Source organism: Pituophis catenifer, unplaced genomic scaffold, assembly GCF_029215685.1.
Source record: "Pituophis catenifer annectens isolate HBS135680 unplaced genomic scaffold, rPitCat1.0.hap2 SCAF_4, whole genome shotgun sequence".
Lineage (NCBI taxonomy): Eukaryota > Metazoa > Chordata > Lepidosauria > Squamata > Colubridae > Pituophis > Pituophis catenifer.
Genome location: NW_027256884.1, coordinates 110436226 through 110449724, shown reverse-complemented (window position 1 = coordinate 110449724; position 13499 = coordinate 110436226). Strand labels below are relative to the sequence as shown.

Here is a 13499-nt window from a genome sequence, read left to right as displayed (position 1 = left end):
ACACACAAACGTACATACATAGACATACATACATTTCTAGAAATATATATATATATATATATATATATATATGTATATGTATATATATATACACATATATTACCAAGTTTAAAATTTTTAGTTAAAACTTTCAACTAAAATCCCTACAATTCTCAGTACATTCATGAATATCAATAAATATTTCACAAACAGGGTATCTACAGTCTATTGCTTAGGCCTTAGGGCAAGAAGCCGTACTGATTTAAGAACGGCCACTGAATTTTATTAAGTCGACATTTTGAGTCAGTAACACTGCATATGGGGCCTATTAGTTTATTGGAGGATAAAGCAAAACGATAAAGCAGTGAAACAAACCATATGTTGCAACAGGTTGATAAGGAGGCAGCCCCACAGAAGGTATAGGAGCTAAAGCAGCTCGTGCAGCTCACCAGATGACATTCTTATCTGATATGAGGCAGCTTTAATGGTATGTATTTATAAAATATAGGAGGTTCAAAGAAAAGCCCCACACACTTCCATTTAATTATGCAGACAATATTTTTAGGATGAGAGTATCAGATATTCGCATTGGCTGTTAACAGAAATTATATTTGGGTGTTGGCCATAAAAATAACAGTTAACTTTATCAAAATAGTAACAGCCCATATTTTTTTTCTTTAAATCACCATGGGAGGCAGATGCCAAGACAGACAAACCCTACCAAAAGCTATTCAACCAGAGAGATGAATCCTTAGGACTCTAAATAGGCTTCAGCCTTCGTCTTTCCTCAATTGACTTGGAGATACTGCTAGCAATTCTGAGAATTATAGTTCTGAGCCATTTGGAAGGAAGCTGGTTCTTACTCTCTTCCAACTATTCCCATGATCTGGGAAGGTGCTAACAGGTGGAATGGAAAATTGTGTATTTGAACACTGACTTCCCTAAACACCTTTTCTCCCACTCTCTCCAGGCTTCGGAAGCTCTTTTCAAGGAACAGAAAAGAGGCAGAAAGTGGCCATGCGGATACATAAATTGAAATTTAATCCAACCACCAAGGGCTTGCTTAATAGGAAAGTGGAATCAGGACACAAATATGCATTGTTCCCCAAAGAGGAAATTCACCATCTAGAAGTGATAATTGATTGCATAGATTTTGTGTACCCCCACAAGACAGCAGTGTTAAACACAGCTTTTGTAAAAATTACATTAGTGTACTAGTACTGCATGAATGCTAGCTTGACTTGGCAATCATGCCTAAACTGAATTTATTGATTGATTGATTTAATTTCTAGACCACTCATCTCCCTCAAGAGATCATTGCAACAAGGAGCTACCCTTGAAGTGCACCCAGAAGCTTCTTTTAGTATAAAATATGATAGAGAGGACAGACCTCAAGAACTTATTATATTTCTATTAAAAGACCTTTTCTGGGAGCAATTTAAGATTTTGACTTTTAAAGCACTGAACAACTTGAGGCCTAGATATCTCAGGGATCCATCACAATATGAACTTGCCTAGACATTAAAATAAGGAAAGGCAAGCTTAAGATGCCTTCATTTTCTAAGGACCTGTAGAATGAATCTTTTTCTATATTTCTCAGTGTGCACGTAACCAATTATTACTCTAAGAAGTTCATATCTTTATCAGCTGAGTTTTGACCTGGATCATACAAATAAAAAGGAGCTAACAATAGTGATTAACATTTAATTAAATTGCAAAGTACAGTCACCATCAAAATACTTACTTGTGAGTATTGTCAGCAAAAAGAGGTACTCTGTGTAGGAAATCAATCCTGAAATACAAGATTGAAAGGTTAGTTTGGTAGTCCTCAGCAGATTGATGTGCTTTGTTTATAGCACTTCTTGCACAATTAGATTTTTATAAAAGTTCTTTAGTTTAATGCTCTTTACCTATTAAAAAAAAGCAATATCAATTAGTTTTCAGGAAAATCAGATTTTCCAGCCCCATTCTACTGCTCTACAATTCCCATCATGCTGATATCTTATTAAAAGACTTGGTTTATTTGGGATTAATAGAAAGTCTCTTTAAATCTTTTTTGAGTTTTTACAGAAAATATTCAGTGTTTATACAAAGAATGAATAAATTAAGTGTGCTTTGTCATATTTAGTATTTGGGAGGAGACCTTTGCTAATGTTGCTCTGAAGGATCAAAGTATTTCATCCTTTGGCTGTCTTCGAAATGTGAAGACCAGATTTTCTTTAAGTCTCAGGGGGAATAGAGCAACACAAAGCTGGCAAGCTGCTAGATTGAACTGATAGAACTGCTGGGCATGGAGCCAGGAACAGGCTCTAAGAAGAAAAAAAATTAAAAACCTGAACACATCTTTTCTACAAGGTGAAAGTGTCTTTTCTTTCCCGTTTTGAAGGAAAATTCCAACATTTCCCTTTGAAAGGCCTACTGAAGAGCCTGAACAAACACAAGATGCAATTATTAAAATACCAACATGCCAGCTAAAGATAGAGAAGTATATAAAGTCTATGGGTTAAAGAAAAGAATTTGAAGCATCTCCCCCAGTAAGAACAGTTTTAGAATTTTTAAAAAGATCTTTTATAAATAACACATACACACAAAGACAAGCTACGTTTAACGTGCAAACAAAAAATAACCCCAACCCTTATCCTGTATAATGGAAGAAATGTTGCAAGCAAATGTTTGAATTCTACCATCTACTGGGCAAGTCTTTTCTGTGATTTATATTTAACTAACCGATAGAAAAGGAGATTCCCCCACCTCCCCAACACACAGGATCCTCACATTAAATAATTCCTATGAATGGATTCTGCTAGTGATAGTTCATAACTGATGTAAAATAAGTATTGTTATGTTAATTCAAGGATGCATAAAACTTATATCCATGAAGTCAGAAAGATTATAGGATAAATATTAAGAGTTTTACTTAACAACTTACTGCGTGTTAAATTGCTTTCGAGGGCTACATAGTTTTTTTTAAATTCTGTTTGAAGAAAGTGCTTCAGAGCTAGGAGGAATGTATACTACTAGTTGGAAATCATTAAAGCAGTTATATCTATATCCCACATTGTAAGCTACCGTAGAGTTTCTGCTGCAGCCATAGAAGAGATGCAGCTACTTCAACAAATAGCTGATAGATGCTGCATTTGCACTTGTGTACAGTCAAATCCAAACCACTGCATTGCTTTCACTAATTTTCCCCATCTTACTCAGCTTACTCATCTGTTAATGATTTCCCCCCTGCATCAGTTTATAGTTTGGTAATAAACTGTATACTAGCACTGAGAAGGTGCTCATTCTAAACATTTCCCCATAGCACTGATATTGACAAATAAATGTTGATATTCAAAAATTCTTTTCTGTGCTATCACTTCCATTAAACATAGGGGACACAACGTATGATAGAGACATTGGACATGAGTGTCAAAATTTAAATGGCACACAACATTGCCATGTTTTGGAGAACAAATGCACTCAGATATCTTCTTCTGCTTCCTATTCAAACAAGGAACAGAACTTATTGAACTTAATTTGTTCATTTAGCCTTTGACTGATTATGTGCCATCAAGTCAGTGTCTACTCTTAGCAACCACATAGATTTTTCTCAAAGAAACTAGTGTACTGGGCTATGACAACAGCCCTGAGAAAGAGGAGGAAAAGCTGCAACCAAAGCAACAGTCAGGTAAGAGAAATCTCAGCCCCAAGCAGGAATGGAATTTGAGAAAACGTCTCTGACCTGAGCCTAGTATTCATGTCCTTGGTGTTCAAGTTTGATTAATTTCAAAGGGTTTACAATATTGATTTAGGAAGCCTAAATAATCCCAATGTTTTATAGTGTACTAAACTAAATTGCAGAATTGTTATTATCTATATATTAGAGTAGAGTAGAGTAGAGTAGAGTAGAGTAGAGTAGAGTAGAGTAGAGTAGAATAGAATAGAATAGAATAGAATAGAATAGAATAGAATAGAATAGAATAGAATAGAATAGAATAGAATAACAGAGTTGGAAGGGACCTTGGAGGTCTTCTAGTCCAACCTCCTGCTTAGGCAGGAAACCCTACACCACTTCAGACAAATGGTTATCCAACATCTTCTTAAAAATTTCCAGTGTTGGAGCATTCACAATTTCTGGAGGCAAGTTGTTCCACAGATTAATTGTTCTAACTGTCAGGAAGTTTCTCCTTAGTTCTAGGTTGCTTCTCTCCTTGATTAGTTTCCACCCTTGCTTCTTGTCCTACTCTCAGGTGCTTTGGAGAATAGTTTGATACTTGATACTAGTTTCCCTGAACCAAAGGCAAGCTACAGACACTCTGAGATGTGATCATGAAGTATCTCCAAGAATGACCTGTGTTCCCACATACATTTCCAGGCATTCCAGGTTCCAGCAAAATTCATTCTCAGCCTCATTCTCCCTCCCTCCCTCCCTCCCTCTCTCTCACACACACCTTTTTCGGATCTTTGTTTCTGGAGCTAAAATAGAGTTTGAAATAGCTCCAACAAAATATTTAATTTAGCAGCCTAGGCATCAAGCAAACATTTCCATATATTGAAATCTCAGGAAAGAAGATTTTAATATTAATAACATCAATAACCTAAACGGTTACCTCTGTCTCCAAGATCTCTAAAAAAGGTTGGTCCTGGTCTAGCCTTCGTAACATTTGCTAGGGTAGAATCTATTTCCTTTGAACAAACCAAATATATGACAGGTTAGTTGTGAAAGCAAAATCCATTAAAGCAAGTAACAGAAAGAACAAAAGTTCTTTTGACAAACAGCATCAACTCTTTGCCTACCTTTTTTGTCAGTTTCTTGGCCAAAGTTTTACCTGTCCAAAAAAGAAAAGAAAAAAGAAAAAACACACCAGTCAATCATCTGTAAGTCAAAGCTTTGTTGAGTTCTGCAGTTTCTTCAGACTGTGTTTTTAAAAGAGAAATTGCATGTGACACTACCAACAGCTTAGAAATATTTAAATGTTCATAATAGTTAGAAAAAAAAACTACTGTTCTAGAATGATAGGAACAATCTATTCAATACTGCTACAATGCATAACAAATAGAATAAAATAAACTTTTAGATATTTAACTTAAAAAAACTAATATACTTTCTATTCGTTACATTTATTATTTATTTATTTATTTATTACATGTATTTATATGCCGCCATTCTCCCGAGGACTCAGGGTGGCGAACACAAGTTAAGAAACAAGTACAATAAAATCCCATTTTAAACCAAATAACTAATTAATAGTAAATAATAAAACCCGGGATCAGAGTCAGCCTATTTGTTTGAACAGCCAAGTCTTCAGGTCCCGACGGAAGGAACGGAGATCAGGAGACGTCCGGAGCTCGGTAGGTAATTCATTCCAGAGGGTGGGAGCACCCACAGAGAACATCCTACCCTTGGGCACAGCAAGACGACATTGGCTCGCTGTCGGAACCCTGAGGAGAGCGGCCCTATGTGAGCGAACAGGACGGTGAGTGGCAGGCAGGAGAAGGTCCTGCAAATATCCCGGACCTAAGTCATGTAGGGCCTTATAGGTGAGAACTAGCACCTTGAAGCGGACCCGGAGAACCACTGGTAACCAGTGCAGCTCACGCAGGAGGGGTGTTATATGGGAGTAACGAATGCGGCTGCATTCTGGATCAGCTGGAGTCTCCGGGTGCATCTCAGGGGCAGGCCCATGTAGAGGGAATTGCAGTAATCCAAGCGGGAAGTAACCAGGGCATGAGTGACTATGCGAAGGTCATCTCGGTCTAGGAAAGGGCGCAACTGGCGCACCAGGCGAACCTGTGCGAAGGCCCCTCTGGTCACAGCTGTTAGATGGTCTTCTAGGGACAGCCGAGCATCCAGGAGGACACCCAAGTTGCGAGCCCTATCAACGGGGGCAAGTTTTTCCCCATCTATCAAAAGTGATGGGGCCTTTGAAACCTGAGATGCTGGCATCCACAGCCACTCAGTCTTGGAGGGGTTGAGTTTGATTCTGTTTCTGCCCATCCAGGCCCGTTCCGCCTCCAGGCAACGTGACATCACGGAAAGGGCATCTCTGGGGTGGTCTGGGGTGGAGATGTATAATCATCAGCATATTGATGATATTTACATATTGGCATAAAACTGAAATCACAAAAAACAGCTGTAATACAGCCTCCTTTCAGCCTTTTAGATATTCCAATTATAATCCCTAAAAATTGCAGTTAATATAGCCAACACGCATCTTCCAAACCAAATGGGCTGCAATAATTTTAAAACCTATTGCTATAAAAGACTACCACTAGAAACATTTAGGACATTAGTCCAAGTATGCGACAGGTGGCTATTATTGGTTTTCCTTCTTCTTTCTAGTTCTTAACTATCTCCCATGTGAATGTAGTGGAAATGAAACTGGTTTGAGTTCTGTCAGTGACTTTCTACTTGACAGTGATCTGCTGATGACTTCTCCCTGTAACCCATGAATCATACTGGAAACCAAAATAGAACTCCAGTTTTATTCACATCCAAGAACCCTGAATACGGTCATTAACATATTAAACCATAACTTCATTCCCTGGATCCCTTGGGATAAATACATCTAGAATTTTGTGATCACATCTTAACTGGCCTTGGTGAACATCAAGGTGTGGTTAGCATGCATGGTGCATCATCTAGCAAGGAATTAGAAACCCACTTGGAACTAAATTTGTTGAATGACTTATCATGACATTGGGTGTAGTCTACCATAACAAAGCATCACACTTTTCACTCATTAAATATCTTTGATAATTTATAAATAATAGTGGTGAAATCTGAACTGGTTTGCTACCGGTTCGCTGGCTGCGCATGTGCGCCAAGTGTGCGCTGAGGACGCGCATGCGCAGTACACACCAAAAGGAGGCTTGGGAAGGTAAGTAGAATAGCAAGGGGGGGGGATAAGCTGTACCGTGCGGTTTAGCTTCACTAGAAAGCAGGATTTCCTGCTTTCTAGCAAAGGTAAACCACGCGGCACAGCTGATTGTCGGAAATCCCGGTTTGGAGTAGCTTTTTTAAATTACTGGTTCGATCAAACTGGTAGCTTTTTTTAACTACCGGTTCAACTGAACTGGTAGCTTTTTTTTACTAGTGGTTTGCCTGAACCGGTAGTTTTTATCACTACCGATTCGCCCGAACCAGAGCAAACCAGTAGCACTTCACTTCAATAGGTTATATAAAGAACTCTATATTTTTCAGGTTTATAACTTTTCACTCTATGTATTGTAAACTCATGAACTGAATTAAAAACTTTATGAAGGTCTATATACGGCAATCAAAAGTAATAATAGTTTGATTTCTTTCATTGTTCTTTCATAAGAACGAACAGAAATTATTACAATTTAGGTCACAGGTGTTAAACATGTGGCCTGTGGGCCAGATAGCCCAGAATTATCCTGTGGGGCCCTCCCGGAGATGGCGAGGGACTGGCCTGTGCTGCCCCAGCCCACTCAGCTTCACTCACCCACTCTGGCCCCCCAATGGCAAACAAAATCCTTATACAGTCCACGCTGGGATTGAGTTTGACATCCCTGACTTAGATACTTCAAACTGCCAATGGCCGTTGGTTCAGAAGTTGGATGCTTTTTAGCATCTTTCCACCTTTTAAAACATCCATTTACATAGCTTTTAAACAACAAACAGCAGATACACAAAACACCAATGAGAAAAAAAGCACATTTTTTTTCCAGGCAAAACATTATCTATAACTTTGCATGTATAAGAAACTGCCACCGGAATCAATGATTACATCGGTGTTCTCTGTCATTAAAAACAATTTTTGAATAGTTTTAGAGTTAGATACCAAATGAATGTCACACATTTCTTTGCAATCTAAATTTTATAAATTCAGAGCTTTGTAACATATATTTTACTTAGCTATTAGTTATCTGTTAATACCAATGTTCAGATTAAACCTGATGTTAGTATCTCAATGGCAATGAATTCAGCCCATGTTTTCCTGCATACAATACACTTAACCTATGCCTCTTTAGGAAGAACAGACATATAACCTTTTGTTATTCAAAAGTCACTACTTTATCATTTGTGATAATGTTGTAACGCAAAGGAAAAGTGCAGCATTAATAATGACCCTTGGGTAGGATTTTCCACAATTTGGAGTTGTCCTTTCCAATTGTTTAAGTAGAAAGGCAGAGCAAACCATCAGTCCCAGCTTTGCTTCCTGTTTTGCTTGGAAGTTCCTGCTGTCACCATTTATCCTTCGAGGGGCAAATGACTTGACATCCATACCCCTTAATGTTTTTCTGGCCATTAAAAAGTCAAAAAAACTGAAATGACTGCAAGAGCCTTGGTAGTACAGTGGTCTAAGGCACCCTGTTATTAAGCTGGTTATTAAGACCAGCTGCCTGCAATTACTGCAGGTTCAAATCTCGCCAAGGCTCAAGGTTGACTCAGCCTTCCATCCTTTCTAAGGTAGGTAAACTGAGGACCCAGTTGTGGGGGCAATAAGATGACTTTGTATAAATATACAAAAGAATGAAGGCTATTGCTTAGCGCATTGTAAGCCGCCCTGAGTCTCCGGAGAAGGGCGGCATATAAATCAAATTAAAAAAAAAAATAAAAAAAAATTGGACCATCTCCTGACTGTAATGTAAAGGCATGGTGATAAGGGGATTTCAGCATTTCCTTGCCTTTTGAAGATAAATCAAACTCAGAGGTCACAAAATCAAATGATGTTATTAAAAAAAACAGAGAGGATAAAACATAAAAAAAATAAAGCATTAAAATGAGAACATTCGTTATGAAAGGAAATAATTACAAATTTTACATGAAAAAAGAAAATCCAAAAGAAAACCCAGTGCTCCAGACAGGCCACAAGATGGCACTGGTCTCCAAAAAAAAAAAAAAAAAAATCTCTGCAAAATGTAAGAATATTCTAAAGGAAAAAAAGTATCTTCATACAGTTAACCTTAAATGTGCTGAAATCAAACATCCAATTCCGTAACTTATATTCCAGAAAGATAAGAAAAATGAGACTTAATGCAACAACAACAAAAAAGCCAAAAATGAATCCATGAGCAGGTATTTTACCTTTTTCCATAAATTTAGATCCTGCAATGCACTCTACATGTGGCTGCCCTTCCAGGCCAGAAGTGGGGAGGGCACTCCTAGTCCCTTCCCTTAAACATTTATCATTTAATGGGAATTAGGAAATGTGCCTTTTCCCTGCCCTACAGGACATTTTTCCTTCTGAAGTTCAGCAGGCCTCTACCTTCCTACCCATCCATAAAGCCTTGGACTTCAACTCCCAGAATTTCCCAGCGAGCATGACTGACTGGGGAATTCTGGGAGTTGAAGTCCACCTATCTAAGAATTGTCAAGGCTATGAAACACTGCATCAGAGGATATCAGGCAAAGCGAAGCCCCATTTTTCTACAGATTTCTTTGTTTTAAAAAGACTAAACTTCCTCTATATCTAGCAGGACAAAGAGCTGAGGTACCTGTGTATATGACCAAGACCAGGGGTCTTTTAAATACTCAAAGAGCCATTTGGACCCGTTTCCCACAGAAAAGAAAACACTGGGAGCCACAAAACCTGAGTGGGCATGGCCAAATCAATGTCACTCACTTCCACCAGTCACATGACCCCCCCCAGCCGGTCATTAGGGCAGAGAACCAGTTGTTAAAAAACACCAGGAACCACAAAATCATTTTGACATCTCTTTCTCTCCCCTCCCTCCCTCCCTCTCTCTCTGTATCTGTCTCTGTCTCTCTCTCTCTCCCCCTCTTCTCTGTATCTGTCTCTGTCCTGGCCGCTTCTCCATCCCCCACTGTCACCCTTACCTTCTCAGGCCAGGCGAGGAGTGACTGGGAGGGGAGGGCGAGGGGCGGGGCCAGGCAGTGGTGGGATCACCTGGCAGGGAGCCACAGCAGAGGGCCCAAAGAGCCGCATGCGGCTCCGGAGCTGCAGGTTGCTGACCCCTGACCAAGACCAAATTCAGTTGTAGGAGTATAAACGAAGAGTCTCTAGTCTGTTGGTTGCATTCAGAATAAACTGCATCATTTAATTCAGTTTGTCTCATTTTTAAGTGATACACAAAGAAGAAGAAATTCTCCTTCCTAATTTCTCTTGACTAATATCAGAGAAGATACTCTAATTTGGCAAATGGATAAATCGGCATTCATTCAACAGCATTGTTTAAACCGAAAAGAAAAACAGCACTTACGCTCTGATTTGTCAAACATAACTGAGAACAGGAAATCTCTTGGAGTCATGTAATATTCTCCTCCATACTCCAAAGAAGCAAATTTCATAAAACGTTGCTTTCGAATGGAAAGCTTTTCTGCCATCTCTTCATCCACAGCATCTTCCTTCTGAAACACAGGAAATGATATAGCAAATACAGGTAAATCTATTCATGGCTAGAATCACCAGCTATGACTCAGCAACAGAACAAGACCTGAAACTATATCACTGCTGCATGCTGGAAAACAAACATTTATTTTAGACTAAGGCAATTGTCAAAAGGATCGTTGGCGTTTATGCACACATCTGTTTGTGGGTTTGTAGGCATGCACTTTTTTTTAAAAAAAAAAATACTCCTGAATCTTACCCAAACTCATGGATAAGATGGAAACAATGAGGTGTGATTAATTCTAAATGTAATTTCACTTCATTAGCTGGTGGCCAACACCGTGTCATTAGGCAGAAAAGATAAAAAGACAATAGAAATAATCAAAAGACTAGAACAACTTCAAATAAGACAAGATGCCCGAGATGCTTTAGTTGAGAAAAATTGTGTAAGTGATCAAGGGAACAGGGCGAAAAGGCAGCTGTCACAAGAATAAATACTGCTGTGTGTGTGTGGGGGGGGGGGGGTTGAACAAATGTTGGTGCACAAATAAATGTTGCCTCTTGGGGCGAACAAATGAATGCTGTTGCATGAATGAAATGCTAGGGCTTGGGGGCAGCTTTTTGCCCCACAAGACAAGGTGCAGGGTGGGCGTAGTTAGGAGGGGAGATAGGCAGGTGGGAGAAGTTGGCTTGAGGTTGTGAGGGACAAAGTCCAGCATGGCTTGCATTGCGTACTTGTTTAATGATCTGCGATTCTTGGTTAACAACTGCAGTGAAGATGGACAAGATTGGGGTCTCTAAATGATGCAGTCGTAAGACATTTCATTACATGACTCCATGACTCGGCAACTGAAATTCCTGTCCCAACTGTGGTCGTAAATTGAGAATTACCTGTACTCTTAGGAATTATTTTGGAAATATTAAACTGGAATCCACAGTCCTATATCTTCAGTTTCTTTTGTTATGCCCTAAATTCTGGAATGACAGAGAAATAGGTCTTAACTTTCTTCTGTGAGAAACTACTTCATGTATTTTAAGAATGTTGTATTTTTTCCTCACAGCCTTCTCGTCTCAAGGCTAAAATATCCATTCCCTTAATTTGTCACTCCAGGAGTTAAGTTCCAATCTTCTCTTAACCTTCATTGCCCTTTTCTGAATTCATTCCAATTTGTCTGAATGTTTTTAAAATTCCACTGAAAAATAGAAACAATATTTAAGGTGGAGGTCTAACCAATGTGAAATAAAGTGGAACTATTTTTTTCAGTCATTTGAAAATATAATGCTACTGACGCACTTATCTTTTTGGAATCACGTCACATTGCTGACTCATATTTGGCTTGCTAACAATTATAATTTAAGGAACCCTTTCACAAGCACTATTATGAAGCAGGCTGGTTCATCTGAATTCACACTTTATTCGTTACATATTCTTTTCTATGTATTCTTTTTTCTGTATTTCTTTAATCCTTCAATTCTTTCCTTCTTTATTATCATGAGTTGCATCCAGTGGTGGGATTCAAGTAATTTAACAACCGGTTCTCTGCCCTAATGATTTCTTCCAACAACCAGTTTGCCAAACTGCTCAGAAAGTTAACAACCGGTTCTCCCGAAGTGGTGCGAACTGGCTGAATCCCACCACTGGTTGCATCACTTGAAAGTTGGAGGTCTGCAAAAGGACATTCCACTGGTAGAGACAGAGATAAAGGTAGCCAGAATAGGAACACTGCTTATTGTCCATAAAGGAAAAATTGCAAAAGACTACAGAAGTATTATGACGTAAGTATCAAGATAGCTAGATTGAATGTCATTGTTGCCTATGAAAATCAAGTTTCTGTTATGTCAAGTTTCAACTACTGTTGACTTCAGAATGATCCCCTCCCTCCCTTTTTTAATTCATTTTATTATTTTATTTTATTTCTTTCCCTCCTTGGTTTCCCTTTCTCTAAAGATATAAGGACCCAGCATTATACATGAATTCATAAATATACTGTCAATTGTACATTGAAATCCTTACTTCATCCTCTTATGACTGATCTGTACCTCAGTTCTAATTAACCTTTAAATCACAGAGGAAGAACTGAGTCTGAAGTCTCTCAAGCCCAGGTTGAGGGCTTGGTAGACTCTGAAGATCTTTTAAAATGCCATCAAAAATAAGGAGGGTGTCCAGTGAAGAGCAATGCAATACTCTCTGAGTTTAGAGTGCACATCCAATTTCTATTTATTCTGATGAAAAATGAGTTTTACAAAACCAGTGCTCTGTTGAACTACAGCATCTCAACAAAGACGAACATGAAGAATGTACCTATGGGCTTGCTTTCTGACATAAAATTTTGTGTCTGTCTGTCTGTCCGTCTGTCCATCCATCCATCATCCATCCATCCATCTCTGATCAATCTAACGAACAACACCAAGCAGTAGCTAGAGACAAATTGTAGAAGCCAAAGCAAAATGCCTTTTCATCCTGCCTTTACTCTTGCTCCGGGTGAATGTTTTGTATGCCTTTACTGATTCCTTAAAACTCTTTTAGCTTAAATTTCATGGACGTGTTAAACAGAATAGTGTATTCAGCTTTATTCTCTTTATGACTCAGGGGTTTTCTCTCCCTACATCATTGACAATGATGACTGAAGCAATGAAAGTCCTGGCACTCTCAAGGGATGCCCTTCAACCAGCAACCTAAAAGTGAGTCATGACCGCAACTGAGTTTTTGTACTTGCTACAGAAGAGCTGGTGGCAAAAAAAATAAATAAAAAAAAATCACAAGGAATCTGGTAGCATTTTTCTAACAAATGTTATTGAATGTAAGCTGCTGAGGTGAGCAGCTTACGCCTTTCAACAAATGTGCTAGAAAAGGTGCTACCTGATTCCTTTTTATTCTTGTTCTGTAATTCTTCCCTTTGGTGGGGAAGTTGAATAAAGCCAGCTGAGCTATAAGTGCAGTCCAATATATGATAATCTTTTCAAAGATTTTCTGCAAATCTTAAGAACATTTTCAAATTTTACATTCTAAGAGCAAACAATTAGATAATGCTAGTAGTTCCTTTGCTTTAGTCTAACTAAATTCAGTAGGACTTACTTCCACTTAGGCAAACCTGGTACTTTCAAGATATGTTATATTACAATTTCAAAATTCCCAGCCAAGCTATTGATTATGATAGCAAAAAAATTACAATCCAAAGACTGGGGAAAGCTGATCTGATATTAATCACCAGAAAT

General features: G+C 38.5%; 1 protein-coding gene across 1 annotated transcript in view; it reads right to left on the bottom strand.

Moving 5' to 3' along the window:
• Window positions 1-13499, bottom strand: part of MICU2 (mitochondrial calcium uptake 2) — a 67997-nt gene that overhangs the window by 25169 nt on the left and 29329 nt on the right. The window contains exons 2-5 of the mRNA XM_070942841.1: window positions 10156-10303; window positions 4762-4793; window positions 4575-4650; window positions 1724-1771 (exon numbers count right to left, since the gene is read on the bottom strand). Of these exons, the coding sequence (XP_070798942.1) occupies window positions 1724-1771; window positions 4575-4650; window positions 4762-4793; window positions 10156-10303 (304 nt within the window). The remainder of the gene's footprint in view (window positions 1-1723; window positions 1772-4574; window positions 4651-4761; window positions 4794-10155; window positions 10304-13499) is intronic.